The sequence below is a fragment of the Colletotrichum costaricense genome (genome assembly GCF_030867565.1).
Source record: "Colletotrichum costaricense strain IMI 309622 chromosome Unknown Scaffold_7.1, whole genome shotgun sequence".
In the NCBI taxonomy this organism is placed as follows: Eukaryota; Fungi; Ascomycota; class Sordariomycetes; order Glomerellales; family Glomerellaceae; genus Colletotrichum; species Colletotrichum costaricense.
In genome coordinates, this window is record NW_026848236.1 from 1,877,655 (window position 1) to 1,894,414 (window position 16,760).

Sequence of the window (16,760 nt, forward strand, 5' to 3'; positions counted from 1 at the left end):
TCGAGTATCCCTTGCATGTAGGCCCTTGCAAGTTGCAACGACTTGTCGCATAGCAGGTGATGCTACAGTCTGAGGAGGGATCGAGATTGATTATTGTCGTTTGTCTGGGACAGAGCAAGTTGAGCACCGTGACCAGAAACGGCAACCAAGGGTGAAATGAAATAGAATTCAAAGATTCGATGGCCCTGATGTCTAAAAGGCATTGAAATTCCGATATTCTGTCTCCTCAAGGAAGACCTAGAGCCTCGAGGCTAGACTTTCTGCAACGACCGCTATAATACATGAGAGGGAAAAGCCGATATCAGGATCCTCAGTGTGAAAAACTACCAGAATGAAGAAGGAAAAATCCGTCGCGGAAAATCCTGGGACATGGCCATAGACTGGTCCCATGGTCCAACGACGGACCAACTCAAAACTTTTTTTCATATCGAGGTCCACCGTGCACATCTACCAGTGCCCTGAATAAAACGCCTTCCCCCGGGACGAAACGGGTCGTCCTGCTAACTGATGGGTCAGAGAGGCAGAAACATGGGTGTGATAAACGAGAGATGAGAAATCAAGACGCCGACAATGAGTGAAAAACGCCAATTTGTCCTCCTGCTGCCGCTGCATGAGGTATCCTCTTGCCCGCTCCCCACCAGAAACATTTCGTCGTTGTTACATAGGTGATAGGTTGCGCCGACGGCTGAAGAACATGCCGTCGTTTGTACCTGCGTGTGCTGCATTATACTTTGACTTCCGTCGCTTCATCACCACGGGCCTCCAGCTGTTTCTTGAGACCCGTGACTTCGCTCGTGAGAAGTCCAATCTGCGCCTGCTTCGCGCTCTCTGCCTTTTCAAAAGCCGTGACCTTATCCGACAGCTGTTTTACCTTGTCTTCGAGGCTCTGGATGTACGCCCAGACACCCGGGTCCGTGGCGAACATGTTGCCGCCATTCTCAGCCCCACTTCCTGGCTGCGTTCCGCTGGAACCACGAGCATGGGCGGCTCCTGCCGGAGCCGCGCCGGCCTGTGATGCCGGAGCAACGAAGGCTGGAGAATAGTATCAGCGTGTGATCAAATTACAGGCGCAAATCTCAAAAGGCACAACTCACCTGGTGAAGTGTTCCTGTCAGAAGGCCTGCGGCCATATTGGTGCTGCTGGAACTGTTGCGTCAGACTTGGCGATCGTTGTCTCGCAATGTTGTTTGTATCATGCCCGGGGCTCAATGGCTTCGGGCTCTCCGTCATGCCACTTTGTGAGTAGACAGAAGCGCCACTTACGGGCACAGAAGACACGCTCGTATTCGGCGTGTGAGCACCAGCAATGCTGTTAGGCATGCTTGGGGACGTGGTCGAACTTGCTGTACCACGGTCAACATTGGGCGGATAGAGCCCGCCGGTCCCGGGTCGTGGACCTGCTGGTGGGTATGTACGCGAATGAGCGCTATATCCATCGATGCTACCCGGTCCACCTGCGATATGCTGTGCCTTGATGCTTGGCAGGCTCAGGCGCCTCTCCTCTTCCGTTAAGTCTTCTTCGTTGGCATACACTATGCCGGCCATTGAATCATCGCCATCATGCATACTCGGCCCGTCCAAGTCATCGGTCTGGTCGAAACTGCCCATACTGGAGCGGCGGCCCGCACAACCACCCGCACCCTTGCTGTGCCGAGCGAGTGCGTCGCCCCGGGCAAACTTCCGATCGCACTTCGGACATATGTGGGGTTTCTCGCCGGTGTGCAATTTGCTATGACGCTTCAAATCGTGGAGGCGTCGGAAGCGCATGTTACACTCCTGACATATGTACGGCTTTTCCTGGCTGTGAGTGAGCAGATGGCTCTTGAGGTTGTGGTGACGCGTAAACTCCGTCTCGCAAAACGGGCACTTGTGCTTCTTGCCGGATTGAGTCGGAGAATCGTGGCCGGGCGACGGCATGGGAAAGCTCATGCCGCGCGCCGGTGGAGCGGGCATCATGGCGGCGGCTTGGAGCGAACCCGGATATGAAAGTGATCCGGGCGTATTCTTCTCATCGTGAACCGGGGCCGGGTGCGGCGGCTGAGGCTGATGCTGTGGCTGTTGAGATTGTTCGCTCAACTTGGGATCAACTTCCATTGGGCCTGGACTGGCCGTCACTAAAGCGCCTGCAATACTAGCTGCGCTCACTGCGCTTTGTGGGCTGATCTCGGCAGGTTCTGCGGGCGCATTGCTAACTTGGGGGATTGACACCGGTTCGGGCGCCTTGGTGGTGACCTCCATGGCAGCCGTTGGAGCTTGGGGTGCTTCATCGGGTCGACTCATGGCGGCAACACTACCGGCCAGTACGGAAAGCACCGAGTGGCCTGGGTTGTCGCTTGAGGCGGGTGGGTTTAGGCGCTGTTCGCGTTTGCGTTCCTCTTCGAGAGCTTCGAGCGCCGCGGCGGCTGTCAATGGTGTCGGTGAGCGTCTTGACGATGCCAAGCCGAAACGAGCGGACTTCGTGGGGGAGGGATAGTCGATAGAGGGAGGGATAGGAGGAACGGCGCCTTCGACGATAGGGTCGACAACAGACGTGGGCGAAGTAGGAGTAGACTCGCGCGCCCTCTTGAGCGATTTGGTGCGAGCAGGATCTCCCCCAAACGCAAAAGTGTCTGATGCGACCGGCGTCGTCGCTGCCAGGAGGGGGGCTTCGGTCGCAATGGGACCGTTATCCGAGGCCATGAGCGGGCGAAAGCATCAAGCGATTAATTGGAGGGTTTGAATTGGAAAAGAAAGCTCCGATGCGACCGCGTCGTCGAGGTTGTTGATGGTCAACGACAAGTCATGGGAGCTTCGAATCGTTCAGCCACACGTGGCGGTTCTTGTTCGTGGACGACCCCGAATTTGACGGGACGAGCGGACGAGTCGCGGTTGAATGTGGCGGAACCGATTTGGGCGGGATTGAATAATGGCTAACGCAAGCCGGTCTCGATGGCGAGTAATTCGTTGGAAATTGAATTTGTTACGCGCGCAAAACCAGTGGCGGGGTGGAAATCTGGCTGGCGGCAGCGATGTTGAAGAAGAGGGAAAAGAGAACTGAATTCCAAGTGTGGCAGAAGCTGGAGGAAAAGGGAAGGGTGGAGGGCGGGTGCAGCAAGATAGAGTAAGGCAAATGGTCAGAAAGTTGAGTGAGAGAGGTGTGACGGCGTCTGCGAATGAGGGCGAGTTGGGGCTTGCGGTTTCTGCCACAACAGACGGCGGGCGGCGGGTGCGGGAGGTACGGACACACACTGGGGCGGCCGCACACGCTACTTTCCTTCCTTACCACCTGAGGTGAGGAACGACAGAGGTATCCGTACTCCGTATCTGCCTGCCTGCCGAGCTTAGGTAAGCTTTCGTGAGACGAGGTAGGTAGGTACCTACCTACTTACATGCCTCTCTCCTCCTGCCTAAGGTGACCAACCAGGACATGGAAGGTCAGGCAGGCCGCTCGCTGCCCGCAGGCGCACGGAAAGGCGGTTCGTTCTCGGTTGCGGCAGCGCGGCAGTGTTGGAGGACAACTGACAGGACGACGGGAGGAGGGAACTGGAACTGTGAACATGATCCATCCCGACTGCTGCAGTTGTTGTCGCCAATGCTGCTGCTTGCATCTAACTACTTACCTGAGTTTGGGGAAGGCAGTCACGCCGTTATCCCAGAAGCCCAACAACCAAGTCCCTTCCCTTTTCCTAGGTATCTCGCGTGTGCCTCCCCCCGGATATCTTTACGTGGCATGGCGATGGGTACCTACCTCCCCGTACCACCGTCATGGTACCCGTCGGAGTTGACCAAAGTATGGAATACTTTGTAGCTGAATATCGAGGAACGGTGTACTCGATACATTGCCCATCCACCTCAACTTCTCTCAGGCGGCGGACACACATCTCAAGCCACACCCATGCGCGCGCACATACACACACTGTTTCTCACTCGTCCCCTCCCTAACTCCGTCTTGGCATTCTCTGAATTACGCCACGCCCTGTGAACACATATTTGAACTATCTCGATACTTGCGGCTTATTGAGCGCCACACTACGGAGTGATGGAATCAATATCGGGTCAAGGAAAATAAAAACATGCCTCACTCTTGCTCCCAGCTCTAGTCGTCATAACAAGTGTGACATGCCGAAGAACGAGGTTCCACGCTGAATGGTCGTCGGTCCATAAGGTAGTGTACAGAGTAAGGTATTGGAATTGTGAATGCGACGGAGTCGGGTTCCGGGGACCAGGCTGGATGACGAGGGAGAGGGAGAGAAATGGAAGGGAAGGAAACCTGAGAGAATGGAGCCCGAAAGCAAGGGCCTTTCAGCCCCCGCGGTGGCTGTGCAGGAAAATCAAGAGCCCCATCCCATCCATGCCCCAGCCTCCCAGTGCCCTTTGCTGGAAGTCTGGGACACACGCGAGTGGCTAAAAAGATCATCTCCGTCTCCACTCAAACCCACTCAGTGGCTTCTCATAGGTTCTCGGCCAGGGAACATCAGGTCCCGGTTCCAATTTTCACCTCGTAAACCGACGTGGCTTTGCAACCGCACTACCGACAGGCCAAGTCACCGATACTTGTTTCTCTCGTTCCACTATTGTCGCTCGCCCTGCTTACGGCTGCAGTCTCCAGGTGCCCTTCACTTGGTTCCTCCACGCGCATCGCCCCTCTCTCTTCTTTTCCCCCGCAGCAGGCATACTGGGAGACTGCTACGCGGTTCCGCAGACAGTAAGAGTGCCCGTGGCTGAATACCTGCCGAGGAACCTACCTGTGCCTACCTTACCTGACCGAGAGCTCTCCAATTACAAACGCCTCGCATCACGCTTGCTACACTACACGCGCAAACTCCGCACACCTGGCCGGGAGTACCTTGATTGTACCTGAACATTCCCTCACCTCAGGGTTTGGGATCGACTCCCTCAAGCATGAAGCTAATGATAACGGGATCGATCGTTTCTGCCGATTTGCTCTTAGCATCACTCGTTTTTCAATTGTTGAGCCGCAATGTGGTCGGTCGCCCCTCAACGCGCTGCAGAGAACCAACGGAGAGGGCATGGCACCAGGCGGACCGCCGACGGGTGGACGGGAGAGTGCATGCACTTCAATCAACACATCGTTGCCAGGCACCCGCCATGATGCCTATCTTCTTCCAACCCACCGGAGCCTCGCCTGGCTGTGACCCAGTGCCTTGCTCTGCTTGCCTTGTCCAGTCCCGAGGCCGCCTGGACTGAGGCTGAGGCTTCTTTGGTGGACGACTAGCATCCACCGCACAGGTTTCGCTTACAAGTTCTAAGGGATACGGCGGAAAAGGCGGCGTTCTCCTTTGTACCATCGCCGGCTATTCCTTCGGCGGTACAGAGATCATGGAACGATCTCGATAATCACCTCTGCTCAGGAACCGGAATCCCGCGGCCTTGGTTGCCAACTTTCTGCCCAGGCAAAACAACAAACATACGGACAGGTAGGCAAGGAGCGAGTCAGTCATCGGCCAATGAAGGGATAGAGACGACTCCGTCGCAAACCACCAACGGCGACGCCTTGGGTATTACATACTTCAGCTTTGGTCAGCTATTAACCCGTGACGAATCACCTCGGAGCCAGGTCCGTCCCTATTCGGCCATCGATTCTCTAGCTCCCCATACTAGTGCCTATTTTGTAACCCCTGAAGCTCGCGAGGCACCTGAACTGGGAATCATTTGGGTGGCACTTCATACAGGCGATGCTACCCAAATGTGGCTGAACCATCCAAACAGACACAAAATCGACAAAGCAGACATGACCAACGATGCCGCGGAGCATTTCCTACGGCAACCAAAGTCGCATCCAACGTTCCGCACCTTCGATCCCGCGATCACTCACTGTCGAACCATGAGATCATTGGCCTAATCTATCCCTCACCTTCGCCGCCAAACCCTACATTACCACGCGGTAAATGCCCCTTCTCGCTCTCTTGTTGGATCGTGTTCCTTATGACGACGACGTCCAGGCCCCGCGATGTGTTAGGCAAGCAGCAAATCCCACACCAGCACGTCGTGGGAAGAGAGAAGCCGCCGTGGTTTTACGCAAGCCTCTTGCGACTCTAATTCGTCATTTTCCGCTGCTATTCGCCCTTCTTCAATCTTCCTCAGCCTCTGGTGTGATGAGCGTGAGCTCTCCGCTGACTGATGGCCCCCGAGACGCTGCGTCAGCTGAGCCACGGCCTAGCCAGAGCTCATTTCGTCCCTGCCTGTCAACACCCATTGGCCGCTGTCACTTTGCGCCGCTGATCCCTCGCTGCTCAGGACCTTGACGGGACAGCACCACTCACCTGAGCCCTTCCGAGTACAGGGCCTGGCTCTTTACCATGCTCATCGTCATCAATCGCCTGGCTCGATGGCGCGGGGCACCCTGTTGCGGGGACAACAGCATCCGTGATGATGCGCACCTCGGTGCGCCAACCGCTGTGCCAGTTTCGATCAAGATGCCACGAGTTAGACTGCTAGGCAATCATCATCGCGAACGCCATTGCCTTGACTTGCCTGCCGTGCCAGCTTGCCACATCGCTGACACTCTCGGGTTGATCATGGTCGCAGCCCGCACTCTTCAGCTGAGGTACTCCAGCCTCGCCACATTTCATGCTTACATGGGGAAAGCAGCCTATTCAAAAGCTGACTACGTCATCTTTCACGGAGTTGTTCCTGTCACGAACAAGAGCCGCGCGACCTGGCCAACGACAGGATGACTGGATACCTTTGGCAATCCAATGACGGCAGTTGAATGCCCTGCTGAGCGAATCCAGTCGCCTGACTTCAAGATAGACTAGTCCCGATTCCGCACTTTCTGCGGTGAGGCTGGCTGAGGCCTTAGCGGTTCAGCAATGTGTCTCGGCAGGTCGCAAGGTTGTGAAATGGCTTTGTGATTTTGAGAATTGTCTAATTCCTCTGCCTGTTATTCATCGCTTCATTCTGTTGTAATTTCTGGCTGTGTCCCTGTCTCTGAGGATGCCCGTCATAGAGTCGCCGCACTTTGCTGAAGCGCAGAGTCTACTCTAAATCTTGGGTTGAGACAGCTAGGTAGGCTGAAAAGAACACCTGGTGTGCGGACTTGCATCCTGGTAAAGAAGGTGGAAATACCTCTAGGGTAGCAGTGGCGGATAAGAGAGCCGCTCAAGGTAAGTTACAACCTAAGTTCGTATTGTAGCCGACTCAATTGCCACCCACCTAGGTTGGTGAGACTTGACTTGCCTGGATCTCAAGCTATTGCTCATGTCGAGTGAGTTCCTACCTCTGATTGTGAGTCTACGCATAAGGGAGAAGTGAGCATCGGCCTGCACTCCCTTCTGGAGCTGCCTCGTTGGAAGAAGTGCTTAGGCTCTTACACTTCTGCTGGGAGTGCCCGTCCCATCACCTTTATTGCACGTTTCGCGAGAAGATGACGAAGAAGGTGTGCAAAGTAGCCTCAACGGCACTGAAGCCTCTTCAATACATTCATGGAAGCCCTGTGTGCCTCTCAGGTTCCGGAAGGGATCGCAGCCTAGCATCAACATCTGTATGAATTCTGGACAAGAGCAGAACCCAGTCGCGGCGGACTTGGAACATGGCGAGATGTTATCTCTGGTAAGCTAGGAAGGCTTTCTGGGTAAATGACGTGCGTACGTGGCTTGCGTAGTCACAATGTCTGAGTTGGCCGCCGAAGTCATGTTCGACAAAAGTGACAATTTTAACTTGACGTGTGCTCAAGTAGTTGAACGGAAACATTTGTCAACATAGATGCCCTTGGTTAAAGTAGTGATTTTAAAAATCCTGGTATTTGAGCCCTGAGCAAGTGTACTCAGTCCACGGGAATTACTTTACTATTTTAAATATACTACTCTGCAAATTCTACAAGGCTACCTCGACTTCAGGCTTTCGTTTCGAGTCGAATGTGGAAGCCCTATTGCCAGGCCAGGGTAACTTGACAGTATAGCGCTTGAGAAAGACTTGAGTATGATTTGCCAGTTGCTGAAAGTCCTTGATAGGCTGCCCCAAGTGGTGCATCTATCAGTTATTTCAGTCAGATATCTTGCCAAATGATGGGCTAACTTTGTCGATGGGGTCTTCGCTTTGTTGCGTTGTTGTGAAAATAAGAGGACTCTAGAAACTTTTCCTGGAAATCAGTACATTTTCCAAGGTCATAGTTCCACACAAGGTTCATAAGACCTGTTCCGCCGTGACGGTCATATGTGAGAAGTATTTTGTGCCCTCAACAGTGTCATCACGAGTAAGTACGAGAACTTCGATGTCTTACAATCCCTTACCATACTTGTTCACAGAATACTCTCTTTTGCTTGTGTACTCTGATGGTTGGCAATTAACATCTGCCTAAACAACGTTTGAGCTTTCAAGCAGTTGTGCAAAGCATTATCTTCCTACAACTTGGACCAGACTCACATCAATAAGTTAGGCATAGAGCGCTTGTCTGGACGCGCCACTGAGTGGAGTTATCAGTGAAACACAGACTGAGCAACTGCCGTAACTGCTGTCTACGGATTCGACGAAGAACAGGCGGAGGCAAATGGACACATAGCAGGCGAAGGACTTCAATCGGCATATGCCAGGCTCGTTGAGTTTTAAGGTGCCAACTTGCAGATTCTTTACAATCCACTTGTTGTGCTGGAGGATATTGCTGACTTGCTCTATTGCCATGCTATATCGGCCACGATACCGATGACGAGTCCACCTGTGCCTCCTTGACCAGACTGCTGAGAATGGGAGGGAGGGCTGCAACTTCGTGTGGATAGGCCTCAACATCAAGTCATCTACACAGAGTCGACGTTTCTGACATACTTCATTGCGAGCTGGCCTTTACCCTCACTCTCTCCCTGCCTCCCTCCCCCTCCAGCCCTCACATACACTGGGTTGTCAACTCCACTCCGCTCTATCAGCTAGATTCTCTCAGCCCAAACTCAAGTCTACTCGCCCTAATCGAGAGGTCGTGCCATGAGAGTATAGAACAAACAGCACCTCAGGTTTGGACTCAAGTGTACCGAGGTGGATGATACCAAAATGGGCAAGAGACCTTGATATTCTCTCTACAAGCACGGAATCGCTCCCCGCCACAGGGAGGGGCACCAGAGGAAGACTGGGTACTAGATTTAGGTGACAACATATTCGTCTCACAGTAAGATAGACGGCAAGTGATAAGAATTATAACGATAAGTTTCAATTAATTTCCCAACCCAATGCGAGTGTACTGTTCTTTCCCCCGTATATCTCATGGAGCTATGCCATCCTTGACCGTTTACCACCCCCTATGGCGCTCTATCATGATGTTCCCATCTCGTTTCCCATGTTTTTGTTTCAATCGTCAAGTCATTAAAAGTCTTCTCATCGTACAAGTACACGTCGTTCAACGTTCAAACATTCATCAGACATCGCCCCTTCCTTTTGTTGAGTCCTCGCCACCTTCCCGTGAGGCGGTGTTCTTCGTGCTCTTCTTGTCTACCATTATTCATAATATCCATGCATTCAGTGGGCGTGCGCAACTATAGCCACGTAGGTGTCGTCTGGGATTCTTTCTATGATCCACAGCGTACGCTCAATTACCTTATCGGCTTGCAGCGAAGGGAATGAACGCAGCAGCTTATTAGGGCTGATAGATTGTTAGCATGTACAACTCAAGTCTAGAGGACGCGGAAAACATACCTCGGAGAGCTCATGAGCTGATCCCGCATGCCCATCAGCTGGGCTACAATACAGAGAATATTCAGATGGGGCCCGTAGGCGAAGAGAAAGTCCCACAATCTGAGGACTTCGGGAAGCGGAGGCGTACAGGCACATAGCGTCAGAACCGAGGGGAAAGCGTAGATCTCAGCCGTGAGACCTTTGGAGTGCAAGTAGCCGCTTAACTTCGAGTCGACCGTGGCAAGGACCTTGTCAACCAGCGCCAGACCCTTGTGTACGCCGTCCATAGCGCCGCGGATGTAGCCGGGGCATTCGCGCGTGAGGAGTGTGTAGAACGCGATGAAGGCCTCGGATTCGCTCCTTGCTGCGTATAGAAAAGGCGCGGCCAGCACGTTCATTCCTTGCACGTATGTTCCGGGCTCCGCAGCATGGCTGGATTCGGAGCCTTCTGTGGTCAAGGTGAGGGCCCTGGCACGGTTTCTGGCACCCGGCGAAAAAGCGGGATCTTGCGAGTACGCTGTGGCTGTCGACGTCGATGTCGAGCTGTCCTGCGATATGGAGCTTCTTCCAGTGCTGGGCCGCTCCCTGCGCTGCTCCTCCCGCACATCGTGTAGACGCCAGGCCACGGCGTTGAGGAGGCGAATCAGGCTGGCCTCGCTCACACGTCGCCTGAACAAAGGATCAGTCGTAAGGGTTCGAAAGGTATCGTTGCGAATCTTGGAGTAGGCTGGGGAGGCTCCGCGGTGAATTAGGCCCAAGTAGTCATCGGTCGGGAGAACGGGAGTATCTAGCAGGATAAGCCAGACGTATATACGTAAGGTTGACTGCGTGGCAATAAGTCAGCATTGGTGTATATGTTTGACGGGCATGAAGGGTAATGTTTACCATGCCGTCGCTATCACTCTTGATGCCCTCGCTCAAGATTTTGCGACGAGCCATACCTAAAGCCTCAATTGTCTCTCCTTCGGGGGGACCCTCTTTAATAAGTTGTTGGAGAGACATAGTCGCGTACTTGGGGCTGATGCCCATCATGCTGCGCTTGCCCGTAGCCAGCGCATTTATATGATGGATAACAGGCGCCGGCGCATCGCTATTGGATCGTCCTCGAGTGTGTCGCGCCACGTTGGAAGAAGAGCTCGGGTCGCGTCGCGTAGGAGAGATATTTCGTTGCGTGATTTGTGTCAAGCGTTGCTGCGAGATCAAAGAGGGTTGATGAAGGGGTTGAAGCTGAAGAGCAGCCTTGGAGCCAAGATTATGCGCGGATTGCAGTTTGCGAAGGCGATGGGTACGCGGAGACGGTGGTGGGAGCAATTCTGTGGTTTTGGCTTGCGACAAGTTGTGCGCCGGATGGGCGAGAGGATCTCTTGGGGGACTCGGCGGCATCTTTGCGACTGAAGAATTGGACAAGCTACATTCACTAATTGAGGGACAATGGGAATATACGACGGGTTATTGGAAGAGTATCCTGAAAGATTGGCAGGGCACGGTATCAAGAACCGCTAGAAGAGAAAAAAGGGGCAAGACAACAAGCGTAGCGAGGTGACCAACACCTCGTGGGCTGCTATTTTTGGCCCGGAACGGGGAGGAGGTTGGTGATTGCAGACTCGGTGGTGTAGATGACAAGCATTGCAGGTGTTGGCGGCTTGGAGTTTGTTTTCTGACTAAGGCAAAGCGACTTGTTGCCCGGGGGGAGAGGGGCTGTTGAGGACTCGCGTCGGTCAATTGCCCCGTGTTTTTTCGCGTACCAAACTCGCTGGCGACCAGCAGCTCAACGATTCCAGCGTTGAATATGTTTCATGCTGCTCATTCTAAGAGTTCTAGTCCAGCCTCGCCGGCCGAAAGTGTGAGACCTCCGTATGGCATGCAATCCACTTTCCGAAATTGGGCAAATTCGTAGCAATGACTCCAATCTCTGAACGAAACAACCGTCAAGAAGGCGAGAGAACATTGATCATCGAGGCTGGTACCTGGAAAACCGGGGCAAGCAACTGAAAGACTACCTTATTGACTTGATCTTGAACTTCCTCTTTGAGCCACAGCGCGCAGGTCCGGGTCGACCCCCCACAGGCGGGGACCCTTCCGGAACCGTCGGCGCAGATGTCCCGAGTCGGTTGCGGAAAATCGTTAAACCCATTCGGAGTATCTCCCCGTCGATTATCCGAGCTGAACGTCCTTCCTTATGTCAGCCTTCTGTTGTCGCAAGCTTGGCGTCATGGGTGCGTCTTTAGCTGCTGGTCCAAGCTGGCCCATGACGTTGGCCATCCGTAACCACATCCGCTTTACGGATCTTCTTAGCAATAGGCAACTCCAGTCTCCAGTCTCTAGTATCCGGAAGGCCAGGCGACTACGGATTCTGCCCACACAATGCAGCAGATTATCCCGGAACCCCATTCCGTGAATCCATCTTGCCATCGTCTTTCGCCTGGGACCGAGCATCCCCTGTCTCTCTCCAGACTCTTGAGCATCTCGCAGTTTGCCGCCATTGTCGACGGTCTGATTCGCACGTGCAGTGACCACGAGGAAGTGCATCACACGTCCCGACAATCATGGCCACCTGAGATTCTGGTCCGAATCTGTCAAGGACCAACCCAGCTTCTCATCTCGTTCAAAAGCTTCGCACCACACTTTGCGAGACAAGCAACCAGTCAAGGCGAAGAAGTCTCAGAAGGGTCCAACCAGGTTGAGCATCTCCGCAGCCATCTGCCCCACTCTCTCATCACCTCAAACAAGGGTACTATTGCACCATCGCCAAGTTGCAGAAGCTGAACCTCATTGGTCAGCACACTAGGTACCGTCCCAAATGCGGTAGTTCTTTGGATACTCGTCTCCTCCCCGTGGAAACGTGTGTTGCACAACTGGGAACACTTTGGCATTTGGGCATTGTCCCTCACCCGACACTCTGCTCTGATTTTTCATCGTCTCCAGTTTATCACGTCGGTCAACAAGGCAGCGCTTCGCCCGGCTCCATGACTGACGACACATGAGCATTGGCATTCTCCAATTTCTGCAGTCTGGCCACAGGAAACCCGAGCTTTCCCCTCGTGCACCTGTATCTCTGACATGCCGCGTGGTCAACCAAGTTGAGACTTGAGAGAGCGAGTGAAACCACGCAATAGTTCCCTCCGAGACCGCATCTTTAGCATGGTCCGTTCCTCCACTTCATCACAGCTGAATACGCCGCATTGTGCATATAGAGTACTTCATCCAATGGCGCTTATTGAAAATCGTACTGACGAGCCCGTCTGATATTACCAATTCGATATCAAATAAGCAAGAGAGCGCAGGTCCCTTGTCTGGTGGGTATAAGATAATTGGGCTCGCAGCATGTACCGACCCCCATTGCCTGTCTCCACTAAGCTTTGAATGGCAAAGACTCGATGGCGACATCGCCCCGGTTTCGACATCGCGGGAGGAGTGCGGATACTACCACCACAAAGAGCTTCTGCTGACACCAACAATTGTTGCTATTAAATCCGCGCCATTGAGGGATTCATACACCCCCTGTCAGAGTTTTCCTTCTCTCTCGAGTCTCTCTTACCGTCGTCGTCTTCTCCTCGGCTCTTCTGCAACGCTCATTTCTTGGCTGCCGCCGTCATCCCGGTGCCACATCTCTTGGCCCATGAGATCCATCGTCTTGTCAAGCAAGAATGCCTTAAGAGCCTCCCTTGGCACTCCACTACCGAAGCTTCTGAAGTCAATTAAAAGCTTGTCTGCCTGCCTTCCTCAGCCTAACTTGAAGAGCTTGTGAGAGTCTCTGAAGAGCTTCGAAGAGCTTCCGAAAGATTTGAAGAGCTTCTGTTTCAGTCGCACAACCCGAACAGTTGCTCCAGACCACTCAGGCCACACGATACAGATATCTTGTCGCCACTATTGTGTGAAGGGTTGTTGTCTCTCATCCCTTCTTGTCAGCCACAAGCGCTTCTGTCGCCATTTTCGCACGCCGCCAAATTACGGCGTTTTTCCTGTGTCGGGAACTCTCTCGCTCATCGTTGAGTCGGCCATCGTTGTCTCGACCAATTAATGCCCCTTTGACCGATTGCGCAACTTTGCAAGGGCTGTCAAGTAGCGACAATTTCGCACCTCCTGCCCCAAATCGCCACCCCCGTCGAGCCTCCAGGACTGGAAGCGTTCTAGTCACGGTTTGCACCATTAGCTTCTGCCCACTTCGCACCCCGGTTCCCATTCCTGCTGCCCTTTCTCGACCGCCAAATCCCACGGCGACCCCCGTGGACCCAGGAGTGTGGCACGGTGACCACCCCCGGTGACTCCTATATAGCCTTGGGACATCTTCGCCAAAAAAAGGAGCGAGGTCCTGTGTGCTACTCGTCTCTGTAGTCAAGAGCTCGACAAGTAATTCCTCAGAGTCTCAGCCGGTTTCCGGTCCGATCAACCACCATGTCGAGCACAAGCACCAAGATTGGCCATGGCCTGGCCAAGGTCTTGGGCATCAAGCTCGAGAAGCCCGAAAACGAAGAGATGTTGCGCGGCGAGTCTGTCTTCTCTGTCCAGTCCTCGGACACATTCGTTGAGGAGGAGCCAACAACGGCTGAGTGGCTCCTCGAACTTCTTCCAGACGGCCACGAAGTCCTTGCATACATCCGCTCTCTCTTCCCCTTCCTCAACTGGATTGGTCACTATAACCTGCAGTGGTTCCTTGGTGACTTGGTCGCCGGTGTCACTGTTGGTGCTGTTGTGGTACCCCAGGGTATGGCTTACGCTTTGCTCGCAAAGCTTGATCCTCAGTTCGGTCTCTACTCATCCTTCATGGGTGTCATTATCTACTGGTTCTTCGCTACATCCAAGGATATCACCATCGGGGTATGTAAATCCTCTTCCAAACCACATTGATACTCTACTAACTGACTAATAGCCCGTAGCTGTTATGTCCACTGTCGTTGGTAACCTCATTACCGATGTCCAGGCGGACTTTCCCCAATACGAAGGTCATCAGATTGCGTCTGCTCTAGCTATCATTGCCGGCGCCATCATTCTCTTCATTGGCCTGATTCGAATGGGATGGATTGTCGACTTGATCTCTTTGACCTCTCTGTCAGCCTTCATGACTGGTTCTGCCATCAGCATCGCTGTTGGCCAATTGGTCACATTGTTGGGCATCAAGGGTGTCAACACAAGAGAGGCTACCTACCTGGTCTTCATCAACACCCTCAAGGCCCTCCCCAAGACAAAGCTGGATGCTGCCATGGGCCTGACTGCCCTCACCATGCTCTACCTTTTGCGGTTCATCTTCACTAGTCTGGCCAAGAAGTATCCTCAGAAGTCGAAGCTTTTCTTTTTCCTCTCGACCTTACGAACTGTCTTCGTCATCCTTCTCTACACCATGATCAGTTGGCTGGTCAACATGAACAGACGGTCAAACCCGCTGTTCAAGATCTTGGGAGAAGTTCCAAGAGGTTAGTGCAATTTTCACTCGGCTAGTATACCGTGATCTAACCAAAGTTACAGGTTTCCAGAATGCTGGCGCCCCGAAGGTCGACACCGACCTCATCAGCGCTTTCTTGCCTTTCCTGCCTGCCAGCGTTATTGTGTTGGTCATTGAGCACGTTGCCATCTCGAAATCTTTCGGTCGTGTCAACAACTACACCATCAACCCGTCTCAAGAGTTCGTTGCTATTGGTGTTACCAACGTCATCGCACCTTTCCTTGGCGGGTATCCCTCTACGGGCTCGTTCAGTCGTACCGCTATCAAGTCCAAGGCTGGCGTCAGAACTCCCTTCGCTGGTGTCATCACTGGCCTTATTGTCTTGCTCGCCATCTACGCTCTCACGGCTGTGTTCTTCTACATCTCCAGCGCGTCACTAGCTGCAGTCATTATCCATGCCGTCGGCGATCTTATTACGCCGCCCAACACTGTTTACCAATTCTGGCGTGTCTCGCCCCTTGAAGTCGTCATCTTCTTCGTCGGTGTCTTTGTCACCATTTTCTCTTCCATTGAGAACGGAATTTACGCCACAATCTGCATCTCTGCCGTGCTGCTCCTCTGGCGCATTCTCCGTAGCCAGGGACGCTTCCTCGGAAAGGTCAAGATTCACTCCGTCGTTGGCGACCACGTCATTGGCGAAGACCACCGACAAGTCATTGGTGAGTACGGCACCTTCAACGCCAGCGACAACGCCGCCCGTAACGTTTTCCTGCCCATCGACCACGGCGACGGATCCAACCCCGAGGTCTCCTTGGACGAGCCGTACCCCGGCATCTTCATCTACCGCTTCTCCGAGGGCTTCAACTACCCGAACGCCAGCCACTCCCTCGAGTACCTCACCGATTACATCTTTGCCCGGACGCGCCGCACAAATATGCAGTCGTACGGAAGACTGGGCGACCGCCCCTGGAACGACCCGGGCCCGTCCCGCAAGGCCAAGAAGGCGCAGGCCCAGATGCACGAGGAGGAGAACAGACCGACGCTCAAGGCCATCATCCTTGACTTCAGCTCCGTCAACCACGTCGACCTGACGTCCATCCAGCAGCTCATTGACGTCCGCAACCAGCTCGACCGCTACGCATCCCCCGACAAGGTGAACTGGCACATTGCCTGCATCAACAACCGGTGGACCAAGCGTGCTCTCGTCGCCGCCGGCTTCGGCTACCCCGTCGACCGCAGCGACGGCACACAGCACCAGTGGAAGTCCATCTTCAGCGTCGCCGAGATTGGCGGCTCCGAGTCGGCGGCCGCGGTTGCGGAGAAGGAGGCCAACGAGAAGGAGCTCTCGACGCACGCGCGGGGCGCGAGGACTATTGACGAGGAGGCCTTGGGCAAGGACGGCGCATACGACCAAATCGACCCCGTCTCGTCGGGCTCGAGGAAGGGCGGCGCCGGCGCCGGCAACGTTGGTGGCGGCCCTAGGAGGAAGGGTGTCGTTGTCCACGGCCTCAACAGGCCGCTGTTCCACGTCGATCTAACGAGCGCGCTGCAGAGCGCCATCGCCAACAGCGAGGGCAGGGGTATTGTTGAAGAGGATGCAGAGGACCCCAAGAGTCCCAGCACCTCTAGTGATTGAGAGAAATGTGAACGTTTAGGGATGGAAACAGATGTATAGCGATTTTTTGATACCCTAGGTGGGAAATTTTATTGAAGAAAGAAAAAGTCGGTGCAAGAAACGAAATTAGGCACACAGAAGATGTTGATGACGATATATCACCCTGTG

The 16,760-nt window shown here is 53.8% G+C and overlaps 5 protein-coding genes across 5 annotated transcripts; 2 read left to right on the forward strand and 3 right to left on the reverse strand.

Annotated features, from left to right (window-relative positions):
* Window positions 1-724: 724 nt before the first annotated feature.
* CCOS01_07803 (uncharacterized protein) lies at window positions 725-2,679 on the reverse strand (the record flags this gene model as incomplete). The annotated part of the gene is made up of 2 exons (XM_060455966.1): window positions 725-1,032; window positions 1,095-2,679. The coding sequence occupies 2 exons, from the start codon at window positions 2,677-2,679 to the stop codon at window positions 725-727; spliced, it is 1,893 nt and encodes a 630-aa protein (XP_060313858.1).
* A 3,276-nt stretch (window positions 2,680-5,955) lies between these two features.
* CCOS01_07804 (uncharacterized protein) lies at window positions 5,956-6,572 on the reverse strand (the record flags this gene model as incomplete). The annotated part of the gene is made up of 3 exons (XM_060455967.1): window positions 5,956-6,117; window positions 6,264-6,396; window positions 6,457-6,572. The coding sequence occupies 3 exons, from the start codon at window positions 6,570-6,572 to the stop codon at window positions 5,956-5,958; spliced, it is 411 nt and encodes a 136-aa protein (XP_060313859.1).
* Window positions 6,573-9,441: 2,869 nt separating this feature from the next.
* Window positions 9,442-10,980, reverse strand: CCOS01_07805 (TBC domain-containing protein; the record flags this gene model as incomplete). The annotated part of the gene is made up of 3 exons (XM_060455968.1): window positions 9,442-9,565; window positions 9,619-10,421; window positions 10,483-10,980. 3 exons carry the CDS (start codon window positions 10,978-10,980, stop codon window positions 9,442-9,444), a joined length of 1,425 nt encoding a protein of 474 aa, XP_060313860.1.
* Window positions 10,981-11,961: 981 nt separating this feature from the next.
* On the forward strand, window positions 11,962-12,363 carry CCOS01_07806 (uncharacterized protein; the record flags this gene model as incomplete). Its single annotated transcript, XM_060455969.1, has 1 exon — window positions 11,962-12,363. The coding sequence occupies one exon, from the start codon at window positions 11,962-11,964 to the stop codon at window positions 12,361-12,363; it is 402 nt and encodes a 133-aa protein (XP_060313861.1).
* A 1,629-nt stretch (window positions 12,364-13,992) lies between these two features.
* On the forward strand, window positions 13,993-16,613 carry CCOS01_07807 (sulfate permease; the record flags this gene model as incomplete). Its single annotated transcript, XM_060455970.1, has 3 exons — window positions 13,993-14,415; window positions 14,468-15,008; window positions 15,061-16,613. The coding sequence occupies 3 exons, from the start codon at window positions 13,993-13,995 to the stop codon at window positions 16,611-16,613; spliced, it is 2,517 nt and encodes an 838-aa protein (XP_060313862.1).
* Between the last annotated feature and the right edge of the window lie 147 nt (window positions 16,614-16,760).